Source organism: Equus caballus, chromosome 17, assembly GCF_041296265.1.
Source record: "Equus caballus isolate H_3958 breed thoroughbred chromosome 17, TB-T2T, whole genome shotgun sequence".
In the NCBI taxonomy this organism is placed as follows: domain Eukaryota; kingdom Metazoa; phylum Chordata; class Mammalia; order Perissodactyla; family Equidae; genus Equus; species Equus caballus.
The window spans coordinates 99,885,972-99,913,022 of NC_091700.1; the positions used below are offsets into that span (position 1 = coordinate 99,885,972).

General features: G+C 41.4%; 1 protein-coding gene across 1 annotated transcript in view; it reads right to left on the reverse strand.

Moving 5' to 3' along the window:
• Positions 1–7,601: 7,601 nt before the first annotated feature.
• TUBGCP3 (tubulin gamma complex component 3) overlaps positions 7,602–27,051 on the reverse strand; it is an 83,981-nt gene continuing 64,531 nt past the window's right edge. The window contains exons 18-22 of the mRNA XM_023621859.2: positions 22,826–22,914; positions 22,561–22,692; positions 17,773–17,913; positions 11,345–11,461; positions 7,602–8,694 (exon numbers count right to left, since the gene is read on the reverse strand). Coding sequence (XP_023477627.1) covers positions 8,536–8,694; positions 11,345–11,461; positions 17,773–17,913; positions 22,561–22,692; positions 22,826–22,914 — 638 coding nt within the window. The 3' untranslated portion in view covers positions 7,602–8,535. The remainder of the gene's footprint in view (positions 8,695–11,344; positions 11,462–17,772; positions 17,914–22,560; positions 22,693–22,825; positions 22,915–27,051) is intronic.

Here is a 27,051-nt window from a genome sequence, read left to right on the forward strand (position 1 = left end):
TTTTTAAAAAAAATTAAGATGGACAAACCAGCACTGCAACAAAACAGCTCTTGCCAAGATCACCTTCTCGTCGAATGCGATGACCGCTCTCCACCCTACTCTAACCGCCTACCGCAGCACTCAAAAGAGCTGACCACGGATTTCTCGCAACACTGTTCCCCCGGCTCCGGGGACACTCCAGGGCTCCTGCTCAGCCTCTCAGCCTTGGGGGCACTTCAGCCTGGGCCTCAGTCTTCTCCTCTGTACTTTCTTCCTGGGCAATCGCACTGAACCCAATACCTTCAAATACCGTTTGTACGTTGATGAGCCCTAAATGTGTATCTGTAGCCTGGCCTCTCCTTTGAATGCCAGGCTCATAAATCCAACAGCTGAGTGAACATCTCCAACACTCTGTCCTCACACTCTAGCCGCTGTGGCCTCCCAGGACAACCACCCCCTTCAACTCAGGAATTTCCATGCTCAGCCTGGGTTCTCTCTCTCTGCACTGCCGACCGCAAACTTCCTCCAGGTAGTAAGTCGGGACAACTGTAGGGCTCCCCTCAGCTCCTCCCCAATCTCCTAGGGATCACTCTGTCCTCCACGGCCAGGTGTACAGTGTCTTCAGACTCATTGCTGTCTGGTTCTTTGGGTGGTTTGTGTGTCTGTATCAGGCAGGAGAACAACTCTGGTCTCTATTATTCCATATCTTAGCCACAAGTGGAAGTCCTCTCTCTCTAATAATTCCAAAAGTGCAAATTAAAAATGGGACATCATAAGTGCTTAATAAACATTTGCTGAACAAAATACATAATTATAAAACTACTGAGTACTAAGAAGGGTCTTGTCTCATCAGTGAGGAAAAACAAATAGCAAGACAGCAGGCTTAAACTCAACCAAATGAAGAACAACATTAAAGGTAAACAGTCTAGAAGTTCCAATGAAAAGGCAAGATTGTTAGATTGCATTAAAAACAAACAAACAAAAGTGTTACCCAACTATACGCTGTCTACAAGACACTTACTTTAAATATAAAGTCACAAATCAGTTAAATGAAAAAGAATGGAAAAAGATATACCATACTAACACAAATCAAAAGAAAGCTGCAGTGGTTGTAATATAGACAAAGCATATTTCAAAGCAAAGAACATTACCAGGGATTGAGAAGGTCACTTTATAATGACAAAGAGGTCAATCTATCCAGGAGACATAACAATCCTAAACACTTATGAACCGAATAACAGAGCTTCAAAATACATAAAGCAAAAACTGAGAGAAACACAAGGAGAAATAGACAAATTCATAATTGTACTCAAAGATTTCAACAACCCTCCCTCAATAATTGATAGAAAAAGTAGACAAAAATTGGTAAGAATGTAAAAGACTTCAACGAACCAGCTTAACATAATTGACTTCACAGACCACAAAACAGCAGAAAAAAGATTCTTTTAATGTGCACTCAGAACATTTTACCAAAATAACTCTATCTAGGGTCACAACACAAGCCTCAATAAATTGGAAGGATTCACCTCACACAAAATATGTTTTCTGACTACAATGGAATTACATTAGAAATCAAAAACAGAAAGATATCTGGAAAATCCATAAAAATTTGGAAAGCAAACAACAAACTTCTAAACAACTCATGAGTCAAAGAACAAATCAAAAGAGAAATTAGAAAGTATTCTTAAATGAATAAAAATGAAAGAATATATTAAAATTTGTAGAGTGCAATTTGTAGAAAGATCTTAAGACAATTACCTTACTTTCCATCTCAAGAAAAAAAAGAGAAAAACTCAGACTAAGCAGAAGAAAAGAAATAATAAAGGTTAGAGTAGAAATCAATAAAATATAAAGCAGAGGGCCCGGCCCAGTGGAGTAGCAGTTAAGTTTGCGTGCTCCGCTTTGAGGGCCTAGGGTTCGCCAGTTCCAATTCTGGGCAAAGACCTATGTACTGCTTACCAAGCCGTGCTGTGGCAGGCATCCCACATATAAAGTAGAGGAGGATGGGCAAAGATGTTAGCTCAGGGCCAGTCTTCCTCAGCAAAAAGAGGAGGATTAGCAGTGGATGTTAGCTCATGGCTAATCTTCCTCAAAAAGTATATATATATAAAGCAGAAAAACAAGAAAATCAATAACAAAAAAAGTTGCTCATTTGAGAAGATCAATAAAATTGATTATCTCCAACCAGAACAATCAAGAAAAAAATCCCACAATTTACCAATAACAGAAATAAGAAAAGTTGACATCATTAGTTTCTACAGATATTAAAATAAGAAAAGACTATAAAAAACACTATACCCACAAATTCAACAACTTAGATGAAATGGATCAACGTTCCGAAAGACACAACTACCAAAACTCACTCAAGGAGAACAATTCAGGAACACTTTAAGCAACAAAATAAAGTAGGATTGAACTATAACCCAAAGTATAAAATAATTATCTGAGTCCATACTGATATTTTTAAATGCTTGAATAAATATATGTGGGAGAAGAGACAAATCTCCCATGCAGAAGAATTCTAAATAATTTATGTAAACATTGCCCCCTTGAGCATGAAAAAGAGGAATAAAGGAGGAACTGTGTGGTGGAGAAAACCACCTCAGCCAGGTGATCAAGGTCAATATCCACAGTAATGAGCCATGTTGACACTGTGCACCCTGGACCCTACGGGGTGAGAAGGGCACTTTACCTCTGTGATCTTCCTCCCCCAAACCCATAACCCTAGTCTAAACACGACAAAAACGTGAGACAAAACCCAATTGAAGGACATTCTATAAAATGACCAGTACGCCTCAAAACTGTCAAGGTCATCAAAAACAAGAAAAGCCTGAGAAACTGTCACAGCCAAAAGGAGACACGACAGCCAACTGTCATGTGGTGTCCCAGACAGAATCCTGGAAAAGAAAAAGCACCGTCCAACAGAAATATGCAAGAGCCACACATGTGATTTACAATTTTCTAGTAGTCATATTGAAAAATTAAAAAGAAACTGGTAAAATTAACTTTAATAATATATTTTATTTGAGCAAACATATACAAAATATTGTCACTTCAATATATAATCAGTATGAAAAAATATTGAGCTATTTTACATTCCTTTTTATTCCTACTAAATATTTGGAATTGGGGGTGTACTTTACACTTAGAGCACATCTGTTCAGACGAGGCACACTTCAAGTGCTCAGGAGCCACCTGTGATGGACAGGGCAGAGCTAAATAAACAGCTATGATCTAAAGTTGACACAATTAAATTAGCTTAATCACAGTGATCACTCTGCGTTAACTGTAGGCTAATACACACATATTTGTTCCCCTGAAGAATTTCACTTTGTGATGAAAATGACAACAGAAAGAGCAGCAGCAGCTTTGCTGTAGTTCTCTACACATGTTGGTTTGTCTGGAGTTTCTTTCCACAAACTTTACCGGGGGGACAGTTTGTCCACACCACGGACTTAAATAAAAATCTCTATGCTGATGAGCATAGAACCTAGTAGATCTCAATTTAAAAAAATAAAAAAAGACAAGCCAGAGACAAAATATTTGCAAATCACCTATATTCTAAAAGACTTATATCCAGATATATAAAGAATTCTCAAAACTCAATAAGGAAACAACCTAAAAAAAAGGGCAAATATTTTACAGACATTGTTTCAAGGCAAATAATCAAATGAAAACATGCTCGACATCACTAGACCTTAGGGAAATGCAAACTGAAACCACAACAAAATGCCACTACTCACCTACTGGAATATCTAAGGTTAAGAGGGTTGAGCACAGTAAGCACTGACAAGGATGTGGAACAAGTGGAACTCTCATATGCAGCACTGAGACTGTAAAACAGGCCACTTTGGCAGTCTCTTAAAAAGTTACACATAAACCCACAGATGATCTAGCCATCCTCTCCTAGTCACCCAAGAGAACTGAAAGCATTCATCCACATGTAGGCTTGTACACAACTGTTCATGGCAGCTTTATTTACAGTAGACAAACACTGGAAACAATGCAAATAGCCATCAACAGGTGACAAGATAAACAAATTGTGATATACCCACATAAACTATGCACAAAGCAAAAGGAACTCTACACAGGCAACAAAAAGGACTAGATCTCAAAATAATTATGGTTAGTGAAGAGGCCAGAAACATACACAAGTACATTTTCTTTAATTCTGTTTGTATAAAATTCTAGAAAATGTAAATGACCCATGATAGAAAGACCAGTGGTTGCATGGTGGGGGACGTGACGGGGGGCGGGGAGTGGAGGTGGTTACAAAGGAAACTTCTCGGGGGGGGGGATGGTGGTGGCTTCCCTGGTGATACACACGTCAGGCCTGGTCAGACTTAGACTTAAACCATTTGTGGTGTGGTTACAACTAGCTAGTGAGGCTGCTACTGGGTCTTGGTGTGCTGTATGTTCTCATGCGTTTGTGTTTCTTCTTTAAATTACTAACTGAGATGCTTCGAATGTTTGTAGAATTTATATTGGCTTAAGGGGCCTGCTATAACTTATAGACTTCATTGTAAATATTGCTATTAGATTTTCTTAGTCTGTCATTTATCTTAACTCTTGTAGTGTTGCCTTTTACTGTGTAAATGTTCCATTTATGTAGTCAAAATCTGTCATATCATCCTTTATAATTTTGCCCTAGATGTCATGTTAAGAAAGTGTTTACAAACTCTGAGGTTATAAAAATGCCTCATTTTTTTCTAGTAATTGTAATGCTTTTATTCTTCATATTTAAACTAACACCTCTGAATTTGTTTTCTTGTATAATGAGTTAAAGCTCCTACTTTAAATTTTCTCCAAATGGTTTACCTGAAACCACTTACCCCAAAGCATGAATTGAATAATCAGACATTCCACATATCTCTGAAGTATACCTTCAGTATACTAAAGTTTCAGGAATATTGGCATTTTTTTGGATACTTTATTCCATTGCAGTGCTGTTTCTTTTTATTCTTGTGCCATACCACTTTAGACACTGTAGTGTTGTATTTTGATATACGGTTTGGCAAATTTCCCTTTATCCTTCTTTTTCAGAAAGAAAAATTGAAAAAAGAAAAGCAAACTTCCTGGAAATTTGGAAATTGTAACTATACCCAGAGTCAAACGAAAATAACAGAATCACATACTAGTTAGGAATTAACGACATGGAACATGCATTCTACGATACCTGTGATGTAACTAAAGGTAATGCAGAGGATGCCTCAGTCAGAAATGCAATGAGAAAGGAAATTCTAGAAGCATGACTCAGGAAACAATAAACCCAAAGAGGAAGGTATTAAATACAGAACAGTAATTTATAAATAATTAGCTAAAAAATGTATCTGTAGTAAAATATACATAACACCATGAGAGAGAGAATTCTTGAAAGACCTAACTGTAATCACACTTGTCAACGTGACCAGAAGAAAAATGACACACAAATACATGTTAGGAATGAAAGGAATATAACTTAAATATGAATATTTCAAAAATTATAAAGGCATCTACGTAAAAATTAATGCCAACAAATTCTAAGGTCTAAATGAAAATGTACAATTTTCTAGGAAATAAAAACAACCTCAGAATTAGAACATGTGAATAGTCTCGTAAACACAGCAGAAAATGAAAAGGTTGTTCATAATCGACCCACTAAAAAGGTGCCAAGTAACTCGTACACTATTAAAACTAAGCGGGTTGTTAGGAAGAACAATGACGAGTTCAAGACAATGAACTTCTGACCAAGGGCCGGAGCACTGAGCACATCTCAGCCATCACTCTCCCTCGCTTTTTCACCCAAATTCCAACAGACCCTCACAATCCAGTCCAAGTCACCAAATACAGAATCCACCCAGCTCTACTTACCATTTACATACTGAATTGCATTCGTTTGGTTATTCCCATATAGCTACAAAAATAATTGCTATTTTTGAACACTAAATTTCAACAAGTTGCTCTACTCTGCCACACAACTACTTAAATGCATATGAACGGGGGAGGGGCCGTGCTTGCTCCCTGGGGCGGCCAGCCACCCTCAGTTCTACAGAAGTCTTCAGAAGACAGGGATTGGCGGCTTGTCTCCACTACTTGTAGCTACAGCGTCCACACCCAGCAGCCCCAGCCACGAGCAGCCCATGTTTACCGTGGGCCACGAGCCCAGTTTGCAGCTTCAGCTGTCAACAGGACGTATGGGTGACACTCGTCCCTTCACAGAGACTTCGTGCCTTGTGACGCAATCTGAGTACAACCACGGCTATTTGATGAAGTGCTCTCTTCTTAATAAGTGGGATTTCCAAGTTGGCTGTACCCTTCTGTCCTATATTTTAAAGTCTGGAGGACATATCCTCCGGAGATGGGAGCATCACAACACCATGCATTCTGCTGACGACGTGGAAGGCAGGCTTCTTCCCCTCTTCAGTCAAGCCTGGGAACGCAAGAGGACAGGGGAGAGACAAGTCCTTCTGCCCAAGGATAAACGTGCCTTCAGCACAGCAAAAGAACTTCCTGGGCAGATGAGAGGTGTCCTCCATGACAGAAAAGCTAGTTTGGGCTTACTTGAGCTGCCCAGGGCAAAAGGCTTCACTCTACCAGAACACAAGAGCACCATTAAGAACCTACTGAGCCAGAGGCTGTGCAGACAGTTATCTCTAATCTTTACAACCTACAAAAGTTACGATTGTCTTTCTCTGGATGAAGAAGTGACCTTCCCAGGGTCGTGCTGGGGTCTCTGCCTCCAGAGACGACTCACCCCCTGTGGCAGGCTCTCGCATCTCAACCACTCCAGTGTGGGCCCCCAATCCATTGAAGCCCTTGCTGATTCTGGTTGATGAGACCCTGCTCTGTGACAGGCCTGCCTGTCCATTAAAGTGACATCTTCAGTGGGTCTGAGATGAGTTCTTCCAAGGTCTCCTCCACCCACCACCGCTGGCCTGCCCTGACCTTCTGTGGTCTCTGCCTCCATCCTCCAGACTCACAGCTCTGTTCTCAGTGAGACCTGTAACCCAGCCAACAAGAGCCGTCCTGGCTCCACAGAGGGCCCTTCTCAGAAGCTCCTCCGGAACCCACAGATCAAGCCTCATCACTTGATGGCTCCTGAGCATCAATGGAGTTTTAGTCCCAAATCTAGAGGAGCATTTTCTAGAGTGCTATCTACTGAGGATTACTCTCTGGAGAAGGCTTCAAATAAATAAAAGTAGGTTCCAAGGGCAAAAAGCTTTGGGAAATTCCTCCTGGGGATACACAAAACACCATCATTTCTGAGATGCTTTGCAGTAGAGAAACCTGCTCCAGATTTCTGATTTTACGAATTTTTAAACTAAAACTAAATCCATATCCTAAGCAGCTCTGACCCGTCCCTGGATTCACTTCTGCACAGCCAGGACTCCTGACGGCCCTTTTACTTGAAACGGACACTATGCCCAAAGGAGGCAGGTGTGACAGCAGGGAAGTGAAGGGCTGTGTCACGCACGCAGTGAGTGTGGCACTCCCTCTGGCTCCGCACCGAGAGCTGCCCGCGGTCTCAGTTCTTGGTTTCACTGATGAAATATTCATATACTGAAGCACAGTAAATCAAGCTCTGTCAAAGCCAGTGAGCGCAGGGTCTTTCCACAGACTATTCAAGAAATAACCAATACATGTGAAAGATAATCGCTTTTAATTTTCTAAGTTTTCACTTCTTGTGCAACATAATAAAGGCAGATTTATGTGACTCGATATGACATTTTACAAAAACATTTCCCTCCAACATCTGATCAGTAGTATATAAATATTTACAATGAAAAAATAGGCAAGGAAAAAGGAAATCTTCATTATCCAAGTCAATTTCTTTCCAATGCTTATCAGAATTTTGAAAATAAAATACTTCATTAACTTTCTAGTCCCCATATTTACATACTGCTTCAGGTGACAGATGTTTTTGTTCCACGTCACTCCTACTTTGTTCTACACTGTTCTAGAGCTATCTGAAAGAGTAAATTAAATATAAAAATGTAAACTTTGAAGGAAGAGAAAAGAACAATAAACATGTGTAAACGCACTAAGATATAAAGGTTCTTAATATTTTACAACACTAAAAACAAAATAAAATGCTCTATATATTTTCTTAGTAGGGACATTTTGTTTCAATTTAATTTGACTATATTAACAAAAAATTGGCTCTAAGGAGAATGTTAAAAAAATAGTGATGACATCACCACCTTAACTGATAGATATCCATCGCCCTAGTTTTTGCTAAAAGAAACTGATTTAAGTGGCAAATATAAATTATATCACGAGGGTTTAAGAAGCCTCAACAAAGTGTGGTATCTTTTAAATATGAAGACTTTTAGAAATAAATTTTAATAGTGCAAACCAGCCTATTTAACTTAGTGATATTACAAATAGATTCCACTCCGATGTATAAAAACAAGACTGATTCCGCCAGACACCACGCCGAGGAAACACCCAAGCGTCTGTGGGCAGGAATGGTGGACGCCCGCAGCACGTTCGTCACCTTGAGAATTTGAATGTGAGTGTTTGTGTCTAAGAATGCGATTAATAGCAGGGGTGGCTCCTCAGAGGACACGAAAGCCCTCACGTGTGGGAGCTGCGCCGCCCTCTGGCACCCAGGGACACCCGGAGTCTTGGCTCTCTGGCTTTATAATGCTCATTGAAGTCCAACCTGAAGCTGAGGAACCGGAGACTTTCATCCGAGCTGGTGGTCAGCAGCACCAGAAACTGCTGCACGATCCCCTGAAAAGAGACACAGAGAGTGAAACGCTCGTTTCAGAAAGGAAGTGTCCACAAGCCCATCCCACATCCCACCATTCTCATCTCACTTGGGGCTGTTTTTCCTCCCAAATCCACAAGTCTCACATGAACCCCCACCATGGCAGGCGTCTGGGTGACAAGAACTGCTCTGGGTTCACAGAGACAACGGCAGCCCATGATCAGGAAATATGCCCATTCTACAATACAAATTAGCAAAGCATACATTTTATTTAAAAGAACTAGCCGACAGACTTTTCCTTTTGGCCCTGAGTTGTACAAGAATAAGCAAAACAGCCAAGCAGCTGATGATAACCCATTCTGTTCTTTTACTTTGTATAGAAAACTTCGTGTTAGTTGCCCCTTTCATCTTTCATGTGAGTTATGAGGGAACGTTAACCATAAAGCCCTGACAGGGAACAAAGTGAGACCAGGCTCTAAACCTCAGGGTCCAGGGCCTCTGCGGACGGGAGGCTGTGCTCGCCTTCCTGAAGGGCAGGCAGAGGGCGGCCCCAACACCTCTTTCTCAAGGGGGCTTTGTAAAGATGATGGGATACGATGGAAGTTTATGAAAACTCTGACAGGACAGAGTCACGGACTGCTTCTGTTCAGGGCTGAGTAAGGCACTCAGTAAGTACAATCTCCACGCCGCCAGGCTCCACGGCCTATCTCACGGCTGGCAGACACCTGTCTGTCCAAGGTAAGTGCTGCTCGTCTCTACAGCTCCAGTTTGGAGATGTCCTTATCTGCAGGGAGAAGTCACTGAAACACCACACATCCGTCTCCATCCTCCCCAACTGGAAGAGCAGTCACTTTCCCTCTCCCTGCTTCCGGGGCCATCCTGGAGAGCTGGCACGTGCGGAGACTCACGTATATTAGACACGGTAATTTTACATTTGAACAAGCACGCAGTGTGCCTGTGTGCGAATGTCACTTTGTCTTCCTGGGTAAAAGACGACTTAGGAGACAGCTCCTAAGGATGATATTGCTAAAAATATAGACAGTGACTTCCTGTTAAGCCATGAAACGGAAACAAGATGATGTGTGAAACCCTCTACAAGGAAATCTGAGGAGCATTTCGTTCCACGGTTTGGGGCTCTCAGTGAGCACTCATAAGCAGTAAATGACTTAACATCCTGCCGTTACAAGCACCAATACAAAGAGAACCAAAAAGGACTTTTTTGTTAAGAAAAAGAAATCTGAATGGTAATGATTTATAATGATTAACACTGTAATTTGAGTAAAACTGGGATTATACTGATTCAGATTACTTTTTAAAAAAATTTACTGGGGGTGCCCAGTGATGGTTAAGTTCATGTGCTCCACTTTGGTGGCCCAGGGTTCGCAGGTCTGGATCATGGGCACAGACCTGCACACCACTCATCAAGCCATGCTTTGGCAGCATCCCACATACAAAACAGAGGAAGACTGCCACAGATGTTAGCTCAGCAACAATCTTCCTCTAGAAAAAACAAGAGGATTGGCAATAGATGTTAGCTCAGGGCAATCTTCCTCACCAAAAAGAAAAGTCTTAACTCTATCAGGAAAATGTGTAACCGTCATTGTCTCTTTTAGAAATGAGCACACGGACACATGTTTAAGTTACATGTTACTCCTTTGCAGCTGTACAAGCATCTTAATTAACAGTATGGAAGTGACCATCAGGTATCCATCTTTAAGAAATGAACACACTACATACATGACATTGGGTCAAGAGGGCAGCTCATTAATCACAACATCTGGCCAATAACGATATTTTGGCATTGAGCATAAACTAGTCATTACCACCATTTATGAAACACGTTTTCAAGAAAAATGCACTAGTAGGCCAATGTCAGAGTAAGACCACTTGCAAAACAGGCAAATTTCGCCCTTAGTGATACTGAAGAAAAATACAAAATTAAAAAACATGACAACTGTGGGAAGCAAACTAGGTCCCATGGAACAGGGCGGTGGTGTTTCCTTTCATATTCTGAACCACAGGAATACATCAGCACACAAAACAGAAGGTTCAAAGGTCGGAGGTCAATGCTTGATTTGTCTTTCCAATAGTTATCAGTAACTGAATGGAAAAATTCTTCATAAAGTCTTTTCATCTATATTTCCACCACTAAAATCACACTGAGAAACAGATGCAATCAGAAACCAAGTCCACGAAATAGAAATAAGGAGCAGAGCACAGAGACCGTGTCAGTCGGCTTCTCTCAGCAACTTCAGGTCTGTCCACTCAGCTACCCCACCCTCCGAGCCCAGCTGCCCTGGCTCCTGGGCTCCTCTCACCACACCTTCCCGCACCTGTGATCCTGAGGCACCCTCAGCGGGCCCGCAGTACATGCCACACCTCGGACTCACAAAGAAGGCTGAGCCGTCTTCCCAGAGCTCCTACCCACGGCCAAACACTAGCACCATCCCAGGCCGGGGTTCCAGTCCCGGCCGCACCAGAGAGCAGGCAGCCCAGAAGCTCCGGGAAGGGTCCCGGCCAAGGTGGGCCCCTCTGTGGCTGCTACTCACACGTGCACAGAAAGTGCTGGCTGATGGAAATGACTCCTTCCAAATCATTTTGACGGCACCTGTCAATTACAGACAACAAGCAAGGGGAGGAGTCGGACAGCGGTTTTCTTCCCCTAACACACACCTGGTAGAAGTGTGTCAATATTCGCAGCTGTGAACACATTTTTGGTATAGATTCTTGAAATTCGTGAATCCTCTGGTTCTCCTCCTCCTCCTCTGCTGCTGTCACTCCCCACTGGCCCTGAAGAATCAGAAGGACCAAATTACATGAAAATCTGGATGGAGAGGCTGTCAGAGGGGGACTGAGATGGAATGTTAGGAGGGGGGATGCATGCTTTGTATGCCCCTGGACTGCTAAAACACTTGCGACCATTTTCTATGCCAAAGTGTTCTCCAGCTTACATTTTTCAATTAATAATGTACCTTGGAAATATTTTATATTAGTACATATGAGTACACATAGAACTCCCTGTTTTTAATAACCATGGTATTACACTGTGTAACATGGAACAATTTAGATAATTCGTCACAAGCTCACCAGTCTTTTGCTGTTACAAACAATGCTGTAATAAATAACCCTGTATTTTTCTGTCATCCTGTACACATTTTTAATACAGACAGCATACATAAAAGTGGAACCAGGCGGTTGAAGGTAGTGGCACCCCTTAAACCTCACAGTCACTCTACTTCAGTGCGAATGCCTCCTGCTATCTCCCCCAAGCATGACGTATTTTTTGTAGTGGAGAAATATCCATCTACGTCTACTCTTGTTCTCAGTCAGTGGCGAATTTCACTAAATGCCTTTTCAGCCAGCATATATAGGAATTATCATAAGATTCTTTCCCTTTTATCAGTTAACATACTAGATTACATTAATAGATTTCCTCCCCCTTTGTATTCCTGAAATAAACCCCAGTACTGGTCCATTATTCTTTAAATATTCTGTTAAATATTTTCCACTGACATTCTACGTAAGACTTTTTCTCTCAATCTCTATAACCCAGAGCTGGTCTTTCTTCTTGCATTTTGGTGTCACCTTCACAAGCAGAATTTGGGAGCTTTCCTCTTCTACGACTTGGGACAGTCACTGAGCACTCAAGCTCATCACTGCTGGAAGGTTGGCGGGGTTTCTCGGTACTGTCAACCCGGCCCCTTTCAGGCGGCAGACTACGCAACAACTTTACTTCTGGTTTGGTAGCTGTTCTGTTCAGAATCTGTTTTCTCTTCGGGGGTCCATTCTGGAAATGTATAGAAAATCATTTCCCTCAAGTATGTAGGTTTATTTGCATAAAACTGAGCAAAATCATATATGGTTTTTTCCTCACTTATTCTGTACGTTTGTGCTTTCTCCTCCCGTTATCTCTTGGGCTAGTTAATAGCTTATTTCCCCACCATCGCTTGTACCCCAAAAGAAGCTGGTCTTGGATCTTACTAGCCCCTTTGTTCTGTCTTCCGCTTCACTAACTTCCGCTCTTGTCACCACCAGATATCGCCTCCGGCCCCTCAGGGGCATTTCACGGTTGCCTTCCTAGCGTCAAGTGGGGCGTCTAGTTTACTTACTTTCTCTCTAGTGTATTAACATAAGCACTGAGGAGGATGGAGTTTCATCATCACGTCCTAGTCATTTCTGTGCGTCTGAGCTCTTGTGGTCTGAGAGAAACTGAATTATACTTCTAACAGTGACGTGTTTTGATCCACTTTTCCTGTAGTTCCTACTCTTCATTTTATGACTATTGATACTAGACTGTTTCGGTCCTCATGGTTTGCACCTGTCATTGTCACGAGGCACCCTCACCTGGTTTACTGCTTTTTGCCCTATCTGTAGCCTGCTTTCCTTTGAAGAATTTCACCTCCTTAGTGTGCCTTGTCCACTCTTTTCTCTTCACACTTTCTACATCACCCTGTTCCAAGTGTCTCTTCTACACCAGAACTTCGCAACCGGCACGTCTTCCCAGGCAACGAGCCAGCCTCCACCACAGGTAATCCAACCCACTTACCAAGGGGACCAACCAAACGGTGTCTCTCACTGAGAGTCCTCTTCTTTCAGCAGGTGGGTTCAGCTCAGTTACCTTTATTGATAAGACAGTACGTCTGGTCTTGGTTCTGTCATATATATATGAAATGTTTTCTGATTTACTTGAGGATGGTAATCTTTCACTACATAGTCTTTGTTTCTTCTGATAATCTGGAAGATTTATATTTTTGTTCTAGTGCATAACTTTATAACTACAGCTTCACAAAACTTACCATTTTCATCATTTTTTACTTTAGATGGCATTGACAGCCTAATCAGAGCAATAATGATTAGTGTCCTCCTTCTTTTTTGCTCCCTGACATTAAAAGACATTATTTTCATGTTTATATCTTTTAATATACTTATACCTGTTTTATTTGCTTTATGAGCTTTAAAAAACATTTTTTGATGTTGGGTTTTTAAAGTTGATGAAATTACAAAATTTATATTACTTCCTATCTCTTCTTCTCCTACCAAACTTTTATTTTTTAAACAAATTTTTTAAATATACTACTTTACTGTAGTATAATACATACAAAGAAGTACCAGAATCCTAAGTGGACAAGCATGAAAAACTGTCACGAGATGAACAGACCAGGCACCACCATCTAGACGAAGAGACAAGACGTTACCAGGGCCCCAGAAGAATATCTCGGGCCCTTCCTGTCACAACCACCTTCTCCTCTCAGAGGTACCCAGCTACAAGGTATGATGTCTGCAGTGTCTAAGAATGCATTCCTGTTGAGTATGTACGTAGGAGTGGACAGGCTGGGTCAGAGTATCGTCAAATTCAGCTTTAGTCAACTGCCAGCCAGCACTCCCAAGCGGCCATTAACAGCTTCTCCTCTACCAGCAGGGTATAGCAGTTCTCAATTTTTCACATCCTCATCAACATTTACTGTTGTCCACTTCAAAATTTTACTCATTCTCTTGGGGATGTAATGCATATCACTGGGGGTTTTTAACCTTCATTTACCTGAGGACTACTGAGGGTGAGTACCTTTTCATAAATTTGAGGCCTATTTTGAAAGGAGTTATCTTATCGATTCCTGAGAGCTCTTTATACATTCTGGTCACTTACCAGCTGTCACTTACGTGTACATAAATATCTTCTCCCATGCTATAGGCTTGCTTTTTCATGTTCTTAAGGGTGTCTTTGATAAACAGACGTTACTAATTGTAGGAGAATGATTCATTTTTAACTTATTTTATAGTTATTCTTAAGTTGCCTTCTACAAGCTCCAGCATTTTACCTTCATGTTCAGATTTACAACCACCTCACGGTGGCTGTGTGTGTGTGTGTGTGTGTATGGGGTGGGTGGTAGGGTCAAGACACAGTTACCTAACCCCGCTGACTGATGCTCTATTCCCCACTGTCCTCAGGGCCACCTCGATGAAGAATTGATGACTCTAACCGTGTGGGGCTGTTTCTTGGACCTTATTCTGCTCCATTGGCTTGTCCCCCGTGAGCCAGCACTGTTAATTACTGTAATTATATTGGAAGTCTTGAGCGTATATGTATACTCAATTATAAATGCATATCCTCTAATTCTGTTCCTGTTCAATATTCTCTTCACTATGCTAGGCCTTATGTATTTCCACATAGATTTTAGAATTAGTTTATCATTTTCTATCCCCCCAAAAACACAAACTGTTGGAATTAGAAGTGGGATCCATGAACACCATATATTCCTCTATTTATTTAGGGGTCCTTTAACATCTCTCGGGGAGGCAGTAGTCAGCAAATTTTTTTTTGTAAAGGACCAGAAAGCAAGTATTTTAGGGTCTGGGAGCCCTAAGGTCTCTGCCACATCACTCAGCTCCACCGCTGCAGCACAGAGCCAGCACAGACAGGGGAACGAGCAGGCCCGGCTGTCCCAGCGACACTGTCTACAGAGACCGACAGGCGGCAAATCTGGTCTGCAAACCTCAGGCTGCCAGGCCCTGTTTTACAGTTTTCTGTATAGAGGTCTTGCATATGTTTTATTACATTTTAATCTTCTTTTAATGGCATTTCTCTTAAAACTTCATTATGTTTGTTGCTGATAGGAAGAAATATAATTGATTTTTGCATAGTGACCTTGTTTTCTGCTACCTTCATAAATTCACTTCTTAATTCTGGTAATTTACCTAAAGATTATTTTAGATTTTCTATGTCAACAATCATGAATTTTGCCAAAAAAAAAAAAAAGGGAAAAAAGACAGCTTTCTTTCTTTCTCTCACTTTGTATTTCTTTTTCTTGGTTTACAACACTGGCTGGCCCGCAGGGCAACACTGAATAAAGTGGGGACAGCATCTCGCCCCACAATCCATCCACACCACTAAGTATGATGCTTCATTGTAGATATCTCAGACAAGACTTACCAGATTTTCCTTGGAATTAAATTACTTTATCTATTGAGACGATCACAAAATCTTTCTCCTTCAGTCTATAACTGTGGTAAATTGTAACATTTCTACTAGAATGACAGAAGAGCTCTGCACTCTTGGAACAACCTGGAACTCATTGGTAAAGGCCCATCCTTCAATATATCACAGCTTGGCGATATTCTCCTGGGTTTTACACCCACGTTCACGACAGAGACTCGTACAGAGTGAAGAGCAACAAAAGCCAGACTTGTCTAAATGCTTTGTTTTGTAGATTTGACTTTGGAAACAAGTAGCTATTTTACATAATTAAATCCAACTTTGTTTTATAACTAAAAGCTATCCCTAAAAATTAAAAGCAAAAATGAGATCAATTCACCTGTGTACTGAGTTGGCATGACCTCATGGGAGTAACCATTCCCAGGGGCATTACGACGTAGAATCTCATGCACACACCTAGTGGGACACACTGCTCACTAACCACACTGTTGCTATACTGTTGGGGGCAGTACCACGACTCTCGCTCTAAGACAGGTGTGTGTACAGGTGTGTGTGAGGGTAAGTGTAGTCAGATAACAATGGAGTAAGCTGTTAGAAACAAAGATTTCCAATGTCTAACATATTAAAAGAAAAAAAGAAAAGCCCTTTGATCCTAAATTTGCATTGGAAGTATCATCATAAATGTAGGAGTTCTGAAGAGAAAAGTGGAAAGCAAGCAGAGGACTGGAGGAGGAAGAGGACCCTTAGGAACCCTCTGCCCAACAGCAGCACGAGAGAAAGAAAGGACAAAATGCTGACAGTGAAGCAGGCAGGGCTGACTCCAGCACAGCATCCTCGCAGGAGGGTTCTGAAACCTTTCTCTGCGTCTTCTGCATAATCTCTTTAAAACTTCAGTGGACCTTAGGTCTAAATGACCGCTTCATAAATTATTTTGCCTACTGAATTTAAATGACTTCTCAGATACAGTTTCAGCTTTTAGATCTCCTACCGTAGCCCTAAGCATATCTGAATAAAATACACTGAATAAACCTGACTTATTATGTAGATCTGTTCCACTCCAGCACGGACGGTTAACAGTCTGGAGAGGGAACCATCAACTCCCACACAGCTGGCTGCCATGCTATTCTCAGAGTGTGACAATTCTAAGGACTAGTTTTTGCAGATTTCCTCCAGAAGGGCAGATTCTCTGGGGCATGTGGGCAGTTTTAAAAATCACAGCAGTGGTTGGCACTTATTGAATACTTACTAAATGCTAAATAACTGGCATACCTCACCACACGTAAGTAACTCACTCCCATTTTACAAATCAGGACACTACATCTTAGAGAAGTCAAGTCACCTAGAGACACAAAGCCACTGAGTAACAGTCGGGGTCGAATCTTCAGTCTGCCCGGTACCAAGGCGTGCCAGGGCATGGGCCAGGAGTCTCTGCGTCACAAACTCCGACATGTCAGAATCAGAAGCAACTGCTCTTGGCAATACAAATGGAGTAAGTGTTATACCTATTTCCAAAATCTCCTGAAGAAACAACTTGTGCTCTAACTGGTTGTGAATTTTCCAACCTAAATATGACCCTCTAACACAAATTTTAAGGGAATACTCAAAAAGAAAACTAAACAAACTATATTAACTGAAAAATCTGTCACCACCCCAGGAATAAGCAACTTGAAAAAGTAAAAGATTAAAAAGATTATATCAAATACGAGAAATCCCATAAAACACCAAACTTGCTCAATAAATCTTTGTAATTCGAGGTCATGGAAGACATGAAATACTTTGGCAGGGTTACTGAAAACAGCCACAGGTGCGGAAATTTGGTTCCCATGTGTATATGTGCACCCCTCAGCTTCAGATAGCAGAGTGAGGCAGTGTCAGGCTGCCACGCGGCAGAGACACCAACACAGACACCTCAACATTTACTAATGAAACGTGGCACGGGATCTGTGATTCTCGTGAACACTGGTGTCTTTGTTTTGTAAAACATGATGATGATAGTGATGGTGACCACTCCGTCTAAAAGTCAGTACCTCCTCAGGGCTCCAGATGTAGATGGGAACACAGCCTCAGCTTTGTGAATATTTCCGCAGGAAAGCTACTTGCTACATTTGTGATTACTGTGGCAGTAAGTTTATTATTTAAATTAATAAATCCACCGGTATAAAAACCACACCTCAGTTTCACGCTGTCTCTTTTTCTCTTCAAACTGTGACCGTCTCTGCAGTTCTTCTAGGGCAGCTCTGTAGATGGCATCTTGAGCGTTCTGAAGTTCAATAATTTGATCAAACACGGCTCTAAGCTGGTTTAAAAGTGCCTAAAGAGAAAGGAAATGTTTTTCTTTTTATCAACAGACTTCATTATGCTCATTACTACGTTTTTCAAATAGAATATTGATAATTCGTAAAAAGATACTACAAAACAAGATATCAACTCACATTGTCAGTGCTCACTCGGCGTTCACTGACTCATTATCAGCCCCTCACCGAGCACCACCAGGCAGCAGGCACTGCACCAGGCCCTGGGAGAGCAGGGAGCTGTGCCGCAAGAGCAACAGCAACAAGCCCTCCACACACATCACCACCAGAGCTCACACCAACCTCACAAACCCCAAGCGCTGGCCCACATGCCAAAGCTAGCAGTGAGCAGCTGGGTCAGGGGGGGAATTATTCCAAGGATTAGAAAGGAAAGGAAAGCACCTCAATTTTTTTTCTTTTGGTGACACAAACCAAAATCAGACATGGAGAATATGAGAAAGGAAATTCTTAATAAAATATTTTTAAAAATCCAGCAAGGTTTTAAAAAAACGGGGTATCATATTTTATACCAGGAATGAAAGGATGGTTTAACACTGGGAGAAAAACTCTACATGTTTTGAAAACATATCAACGTCACAGTACATATTTCTAGTTCATTTCTTATGAGTGTTGCAGAGTATTCTTCAGTATAAATCTACCATATTTTAGTTATTTATTCTCTTAGTGTGGCACAGAAATAAGAAGGAAACAGAATGATATCTACAGCAGAAAATCATTTATGTCAACATAAAATATATCCATTCAAAATACCATATATATACCTACGGTGGGACAGCAAACACACTGACACTGGTGCCAGCCGTGGGGAAGCGGCGGGGAACTGCGGAGTTGGTGAAGAGGTTACCGTTAAACCCAACAACCACCAGAGGACTTCTGTGGGCATGGTCAGCAGTGTGCCACAACTGAAGAGGAGGATTAACTCCATCCTCTGCCATCTTAGATTTTTTAAAAGTCCGTTAACAATTTTGGGGGGAAAAAAGATAATTTCAATAGTTCAAGAAAAAAATCATGTTAAAATGTAACACCCACTCACAATTTATATAAAACATGTAAACTAGTACTAGTTTCGAGTACAAACTAGTATTCGAAGGGACCTACTCAATTTGAGAAAGGTCCTATCAGATGTCTTGGCAAACACCTCAGTTAATGGCAAAATAATAAAACAGATCCTTAATCTCGGGAATAAGGTGAGGAGTCTCACCTGAGCTCCCAGTCAACTTAGCTAACACCCTAACGCAAGAAAAAGCAGAAGGCATACCCTGTGGAAAGAAAGAAACAAAACCGTTTTTCCTTGTAAAAAATAGGATCTAGGGGCTGGCCTGGTGGCACAGTGGTTAAGTTCGTGCACTCCACTTCGGCGGCCTGGGGTTTGCCAGTTCAGATTCCAGGCGTGGACCTATGCACCGCTTGTCAAGCCATGCTGTGCCAGGTGTCCCACATATACATAAAGTAGAGGCAGATGGGCATGGATGTTAGCTCAGGGCCAGTCTTCCTCAACAAAAACAAGGATTGGCAGCAGATGTTAGCTCAGGGCTAATCTTCCTCAAAAAAAAAAAAAAAAGGATAAGCAGATCTAGAAAATTTTGGAATAAAAAATGGATAAAAGATCAAAATAAAGAAATTAATAGCACTCCTATAGACCAGCCAAATTCCACAAAGGTAGTAATAATCTAACAAAAGATGTGTAAGATGTTTACGGGAGAAAAATGATATAACTTTATTGAGCAACATAAAAGAAACCTAGATAATTGGAGAGGCTCCAGTTCACAGATGGGAAGACACAACCAAGCTGATTTGGGGAGAAACAGAGACCTTGGCCTAACTCCGCTGTTGAAGACAACTGAAGAGCAGTGAAGACACCTGCGCCATTCCCATCCCCATCACTGAGGGCGACCTTGTCTGCTAAAACACTCCCCCTTTCTGAAGGGGCGCAATATGGGAGTTCAGATCTGGTTCACCTCGTTGTGGCAGCACCATTAGCAGTTGAGCTAACATCTGACTCTTCAGGGAAACAAAACTCACTAGTATTTGCTAAATGGCTCCCGGAATAACCTAACTCAAGAGAACGCAGATATCACAAAATGAACAATTCACGTTTTCCTTCATTTACTACAACGCACTGTGGGAAAGGATGACGCACGCACACTGATTTGCCGATAGAAGCAGCCGCGCAGGTAAAGCTGCTCCTCTGGTTACCACGGAGACCCTGGGATTCATACAGTAAACACTGTGCTCATCCTGAAAGTGGTTTGTTCTCTTGGAGGGGTCTTATTTTTATGACAAAAAAGTAAAGCAAAAGATGGAGATGGTCTAATTTTTTGTTTTTAATAAAGATTTATTTCCTCTAATTTGCTTTTTATTGTGGTCAAATAAAAAGTTATTATTTTTGGAACAATTAATCAATCTATGTGGTGATTTTCTGCTGCTTACTTCAAGGTAAGGGTGCTATGGGCCCCTTTTAGCAATCTGTTCATACAGGACAAGTACAAAAGTGCATTCTGTGGTGATGTCAGTTTGCAACAGTTCACTGCAATTTGAGATTTTTCTCAACAACGCACAAACACAAATTACAAAAATGTACACACAACGTACAACTGTCATGCCACAACCTCCACCTTCAAAATTATGTGTATCAAACAGCCTTGTTTTTCTTACTAAGTGGTATAATAAAAATATACAATTCATGCCAAGAACAGACTGTTTTAATCTGTTATATATATTGAGTTTCTTAAAAAACAAAAACATCTCTAGTGGTCATTTTAAACAAACCATCAAATTAAAAGTAAAACCATCAGCCAAGGGACCATTTCAGAAATGATTAGAAAGCCTTTAGCATAATGACTCCCTCAGTGAAGTCAGTAGAGACAAACTCACGTAAACATTCCATTATCACATGAAAACCTTGCTATAGGCAAAAATATTTTCTCCTTGGACTCTGTTCATATCGGTGGAAATCTTCCAGAGGCAAGAAGAATGACTATTTAACTCGTTTCATACAGAATTTTCATCTATCTAAGTGGGTTAAAACTTCTATGTTATCAACTGAGTTCTCCTTATTTGCCACAATTAATCCGATTTCAGTGTGGGTATAACCTCAGTAGTTCACACATTTTCCGAAAAGCACTAAATCTCTCATAAATCTCTCTGTCAAGCATATACACAAGACAGTGACTTTTAATTGTTTAAAAACAGTAGCAACTAACACTTAGGTACCAGGCACTATGGTAAACAGTTTATGTGAATTACATAATTTAATTCTCACAAATCTACAGAGAGGAGTATCATGCCCTTTTAAAACACAAGAACACTGGGGCACAAGCTGTGAAGTTGAACTGAGACCTGGGTCCATCTGCCTGCAGAGTCCCTGTACTGTCTGACTAGGACACTCAGCACACACATGGCAGCAAAGGCCTCGAGTCCAGGAACAATGTCCTAGCTGTTACAACCTCGACTCATCCGAGAGTGTATCAGGACACTCATCTACAACTACTGAACAATAAATGTGTCACTGACAGACAATGCACAAACTTTCTGTGATCTCAGCCTGATAAGGATGAGGTTAAGTAATAGCAATAGAGGCTAAAAGGCTTGAGGTGTGCATTTCTTAAATTACTAATTACACTCAAAGTATTTTAAATTACTCTTGTGCCATTATTTCAAATTATTTATAAAAATATTCTATATAGAAGCATCTTTGATCTGAGCGATTTTTTAACACACATGACCGCTAATTCTTTAATAATGAAATTTGGCATATCAAAATATCTGTTTTCCTAGCCATGGCTGACTAACCAGATATACTAAAAATGCAGACAAAATTAAAGCCCTTTCAAGCGGTGCATTTCCCACAGAAGGACCCTTGAAGAGAGTGGAGGTTTAGTCCAAAGCAGCCCTCTGCAAGCCTAAAACTTCTCTGAAGTTGCACATTTAATGTCAAAAATGTACTTGAAATTTTGCCTCCTACTTCACAATATACTTGTTTCAAGTGAAAGCAGTGTGTTCCTTGTTTCCCTAGATCTTTGAATAAATCAAAACTCCAGGAAGACTTGCAACATGGAACATGCAACTTTGACAACAGGGCTTAAAGGAAAGAAGTGTGGGCCCAGGAAGCTTCAGGTTCACCTGCACAGACACCGACGTTCTAACCCTCGCAGCTGGTGCCGTCTTCATGAAGACGGGACGGAGAGCAGAGCAGGCAGTCATCCCCGGGAGGAAACGCACATGCAGCCTGGAGGCTGCGTTCTCCTGCACCTCCGGACAGGCCCCCACCGCTCGTTCTGTCCTTACAGCACTTTGTTTGGTTCACTGTGCTCAGATGTTACCCCTCCGTAACTCAAAACCATCACTCAGGATTAACTCTTCTCTTTTCAACAACCACAAGAAGACACTATTATTACATCTAGGAAATAAACGAGTGTTCTCATACCCTTTACCATTTTTATACCCATTTTAGAGCATGTTCTTGTTTCAGCACTATTGTTCCAATTCTGTTCAGAATCAGTGTTCCTGGAAGACCAAATAACAAATAAACTTGTCTCAACAAATGTGGGCATCAGGCAATTTCTAAGATGCCCCATTTGACAGGAATCCAAGGAAAGAAGACTATTACTGTTGCTTCTTGTTTCTAAACAACACGTCAGTCTTACCCTGGAGTCGGTGTCCAGCAGACACCGGGAGATGATGGTGTCCAGGAACACCTCATGTGCTGCAATGATATGGTCCAAGTCTTGGGCCTGCTGCACTTTGTTCCAAAGTTCATCCCAGGAACATTCTAGCACCTGAGAAACAATAACGTGAAACTTAGGGATAAAGTCACGTTCTTCCCAGTACAGGGTCTTCTACAAAATGCACCACACAAAAGCAGAAGGCATGACTTATTTAAACTAAAATCAATAGATGATGGGAAGATACCTCAAATGTAATGTAATACTGCATCTGATGAATGAAATGGACCATCTCAGACGCCAGAATGTGGCAGTGATGCAGCACCCCAGAGAACTCTGCAAGAGAGCCAGAGAACTGATGTTAGACACCACTGGGAGCACACGTAAAACCAACACAATGCTCTCCCTCCCATGTATCTGCAGTCTACCTTTAAAAAACAGAATCACTAGCTTTAACTCTTGACCCTTAAAAACAGCAAACAACCTTTCCATAATCAATTCCTGTGCCATTCAAGCTACACAAAGATTTAGCTATCTACTCAAGCAGTATTATATTATTTTACAAAATATAAGGACCTAATAAGAAATGGCAAAAAATGAAATGATTGTATTTGAAAATTAAATAGAAAAACTTTACTTTATAATAATGCAATCTCTTGAATAAACATAAGCTCAATTTTACGGCTTCTTTACAATTAGTCTGGCTACTGTGCATGAAACATTTACTATTCCCTAGCTATCTGGAGACAAAACTGACATTTCCTTAAGGACCCAAATGTGACCTTGTCACCTAGGAGAAACATGAATCTTGGAGGGAGGGGAGCCTGAGCTCAGCCTCAGCCTCTCTCCTTTACGAGATTAGAAAGCCATCAACAGGCTTGAAGTTCACCATGGAGCAGCCGTGCTCTGCTCACACTTCTACTTTTTCACTCAGAGACTCCACCAGAGTATTACGGGACACTGCTGTACCTGAGTGATGGTCAGAGGTGGGCCACTGGAGGAGTGACTACAGGGAGACCTTTAACGTGGGTCAGACGACATGTTGGTTACTGCTCCAAATGCCTTTAATTACCTACCTAGGTAAATAATTTGTTGCTGCATGCATTTATTCGAGAAAATGTTTCTGTCCCTTCTTAAGAGAGTAATGAGGAAGTGAGATATATAAACAGATATGAAAAAAATAATAGTGGTAATACATAATTTTTAAACACTCCCTTCTTCAAGTTAAGGATTAAAGTGACACAGTGGGGATTTTGCTGTTTTTAACACGTTCCGGTTGGCCAGGGAAAACAGCACGGCCACCTCAGCAGCTCAGCACATGCTCCAAAATCCACCTGATGCCTTCCACATGTCAGGCATCTGTAATCCATGAATATGGTAAGTATTCATCCAAAGAACAGGTTATACACTTTACATTTGATTTCTAAGCTTAGAATGAAGAATGTACTCTTCCCTGTTAAAACTATCAAAGAGGGCTAAGAAATCTAACCTAATACTCATAGCCTGTTGAACTAAAATTACTTTCCAATGTAGAAAGAGTATAATAAAACGCTGTTTTAACTGATACCCATCGGTGTTATGGTTTAAGGAAGCTTCTCTATTTGGGTTTGGCCAGGGCTGGAGCAGCAGTCTTCCCTGGAGAACAGGCTGCGTATTCTGAAAACAATCAACATGCATGCAGGCACGCACAACACACTGCTCTCAGGGTCCTTCCCGGGTGTGACTTGAGCTCTTTGTAGTGTGGCAATCCAAGTTATATGAAATAGTCTACATACCATTTGTGGAGGGTTCATTTTTTTTTAATGTTCTCAATTTTATCATAGAATTCTGGTGGACTTTTTCATCGAGAAACAAACTGAGTAATGTCTTTACAAATGACACATAATGATACTCAGGTCTCACTGTGACATCCACTGTCTCTAGCACACTGAGTGTTTCCAAAAATGCACTGCTTTATACATATTCACAGTGGCGTCGTTGGCTGACTGGCCAGCCTGTGGGACAACTACAGTTTACACCTAGCCACCCTGACATTTCCCTACCAGAGAAAGTCCGGCATCACTGACAAACCTGTAGCTTTCATCACACACTCCTGAGAGACGACTTAGCAAACAAGTGGACTACTCTCAGCACTCTCTCTGGAGGACCATTTATTGATTGACTGATTGATTGACTGTTATGGTGGTAATGGTGGTAATTTATTTGTCCTTACAATCTCTCTGTTCCGTGCTATAGAGACTTCTGACCTGGACTTTCCTTTTTATTAAATTTTTTTTATTGTGGTCATAACAGCTTATAACACAGTGAGATTTCAGTTGTACACTATTATTTGTCATACACCATATACATACGCCCCTTCACCCCTAGTGCCTACCCTACACCTCCCTTCCCCTGGTAACCAACAATTTATTCTCTTGGTCTGTAAGTTTGTTTATATTCCACATATAAGTGAAATCATATGGTGTTTGTCTTTCTCTGTCTGGCTTATTTCGCTTAACATGATGCCCTCAAGCTTCATCCATGTGGTTGCAAATGGGATCACTTTGTCTTTTTTTATGGCTGAGTAGTATTCCATTGTATATATATATATATACCGCCCCTTCTTTATCCAGTCATGAGTCGATGGGCACTTAGGTTGCTTCCACGTCTTGGCTATTGTGAACAATGCTGTGCTGAACACAGGGGTGCATAAGCCTCTTTGAATTGTTGATTTCCAGTTCTTTGGGTAAATACCCAGTAGTGAGATAGCTGGGTGATATGGTATTTCTATTTTTAGTTTTTTGAGAACTCTCCATACTGTTTTTCATAGTGGCTGCACCAGTTTGCATTCCCACCAGCGGTGGATGAGGGTTTCCTTTTCTCCACAACCTCTCCAACATTTGTTGTTATTTGTCTTGGTGACTATAGCCATTCTAATGGGTATAAGATGGTATCTAAGTGTAGTTTTGATTTGCATTTCTCTGATGATTAGTGATATTGAGCATCTTTTCATGTGCCTATTGGCCACCTGTATGTCTGCTGTGGAAAAATGTCTGTTCGTGTGGAGGACTCTATATTTATTAGAAAAGCATAGGGGCCGGCTCCATGGCCAAGTGGTTGGGTTCGCGCGCTCCGCTGCGGCGGCCCAGGGTTCGGATCCTGGGCGCGGACAAGGCACCGCTCATCCGGCCGCGTTGAGGCGGCGTCCCACATCCCACAACTGGAAGGACATGTAACTAGGATATACAACTGTCTCCAGGGGGGTTTGGGGAGATAAAGCAGAAGAAAAAAAAAAGATTGGCAACAGTTGTTAGCCCAGGTGCCAATCTTTAAAAAAAAAAAAAAAAACAAGAAAGAAAGAAACAAAAAGTTTCTTGGAGGGTACATCCAGAAGAGAGAGAATCTAAGAGAGGAATCCCTGAAAAAAAAAAAGAAAAGCATACAAACTTTTCTGTGGCTGCTCTCCATCATCTAGCTCCAAGTCAACTTTCTACACACAATGGAAGAAACTCAATTCCACGAAAACTCAAGTTTTTGTGGCTCTTTTTAGCCTGCATTTCTTGGGTCTCCCTAGAGTTTCCCACTGGAGTTACACTGACAGCCAGCCCACAGCACCTGGAGAACAGATGGATTAATCTACTAGCACGTCATGCATTTTTGCTAACATTTTTACGTTTCATTTTTGAACTCCTTCATAATCCAGGAATTTTTCTCTAGCATTAAGACAGCCTGAAAATAGATGTATAGTGACCGAATCATTAACTCTATGTTATATTCTCTGATTTACCTGAGCACACAATTTCTCCACTACTGATTAATCTTGTGGATTCTTTAATGTCACCCACATTTGGAAAAGAAAATGCAACTGAATGACACAAAACAAAAACATCTGCAAAAAAATCATCCTGCAATGTTGGCGTCAACCTAAAATTCACAGCATTCAACCTCAGCTAGTCCTCCACGCTGCCTGCAAACCCTTTATTTTCTCTCCTTTACTCTCCAACAGCTGTTTTCAGCCATCACCATCCTTGAATCCTTGATCCTTGCCTTCTCTCCATTCTCTCCCCTCCCTCCTCCACCACGAAGGAGGGCAACCATCAGCTGGCGCCTCTCCACCTTCTGGCCACCAAGCCCACACATGCATCACCAGCACAGCTTTAAGGCTAACAGCCCCCCACTTTCAGGCTCGGAATGTCCTCTTCCTCTCTCACTTTCCCTCCAGGCTTGTCAGCCTCTCCTTCCTTCTTCCCATCAGCATTTAAACGACTCTTTAAACAAACAAGCTCTGCGGCCACCCCTGCTTCTTCTGTGCTGAGTGGCTGTCGCCCATGGTACCCGTTGCCTTCTCACTGCAGTCAGCGCCACAGACCTGCCCTAGCCAAGTCGCCCTCACCTGACTGTTAGGAACAGTGTTCAGTCTTCACCTTACTGATTTTCTGCAGCTGTGTCATATTCGATCATTCCCTCCTCCCTGAAATATTTCTTCCCTTGGCT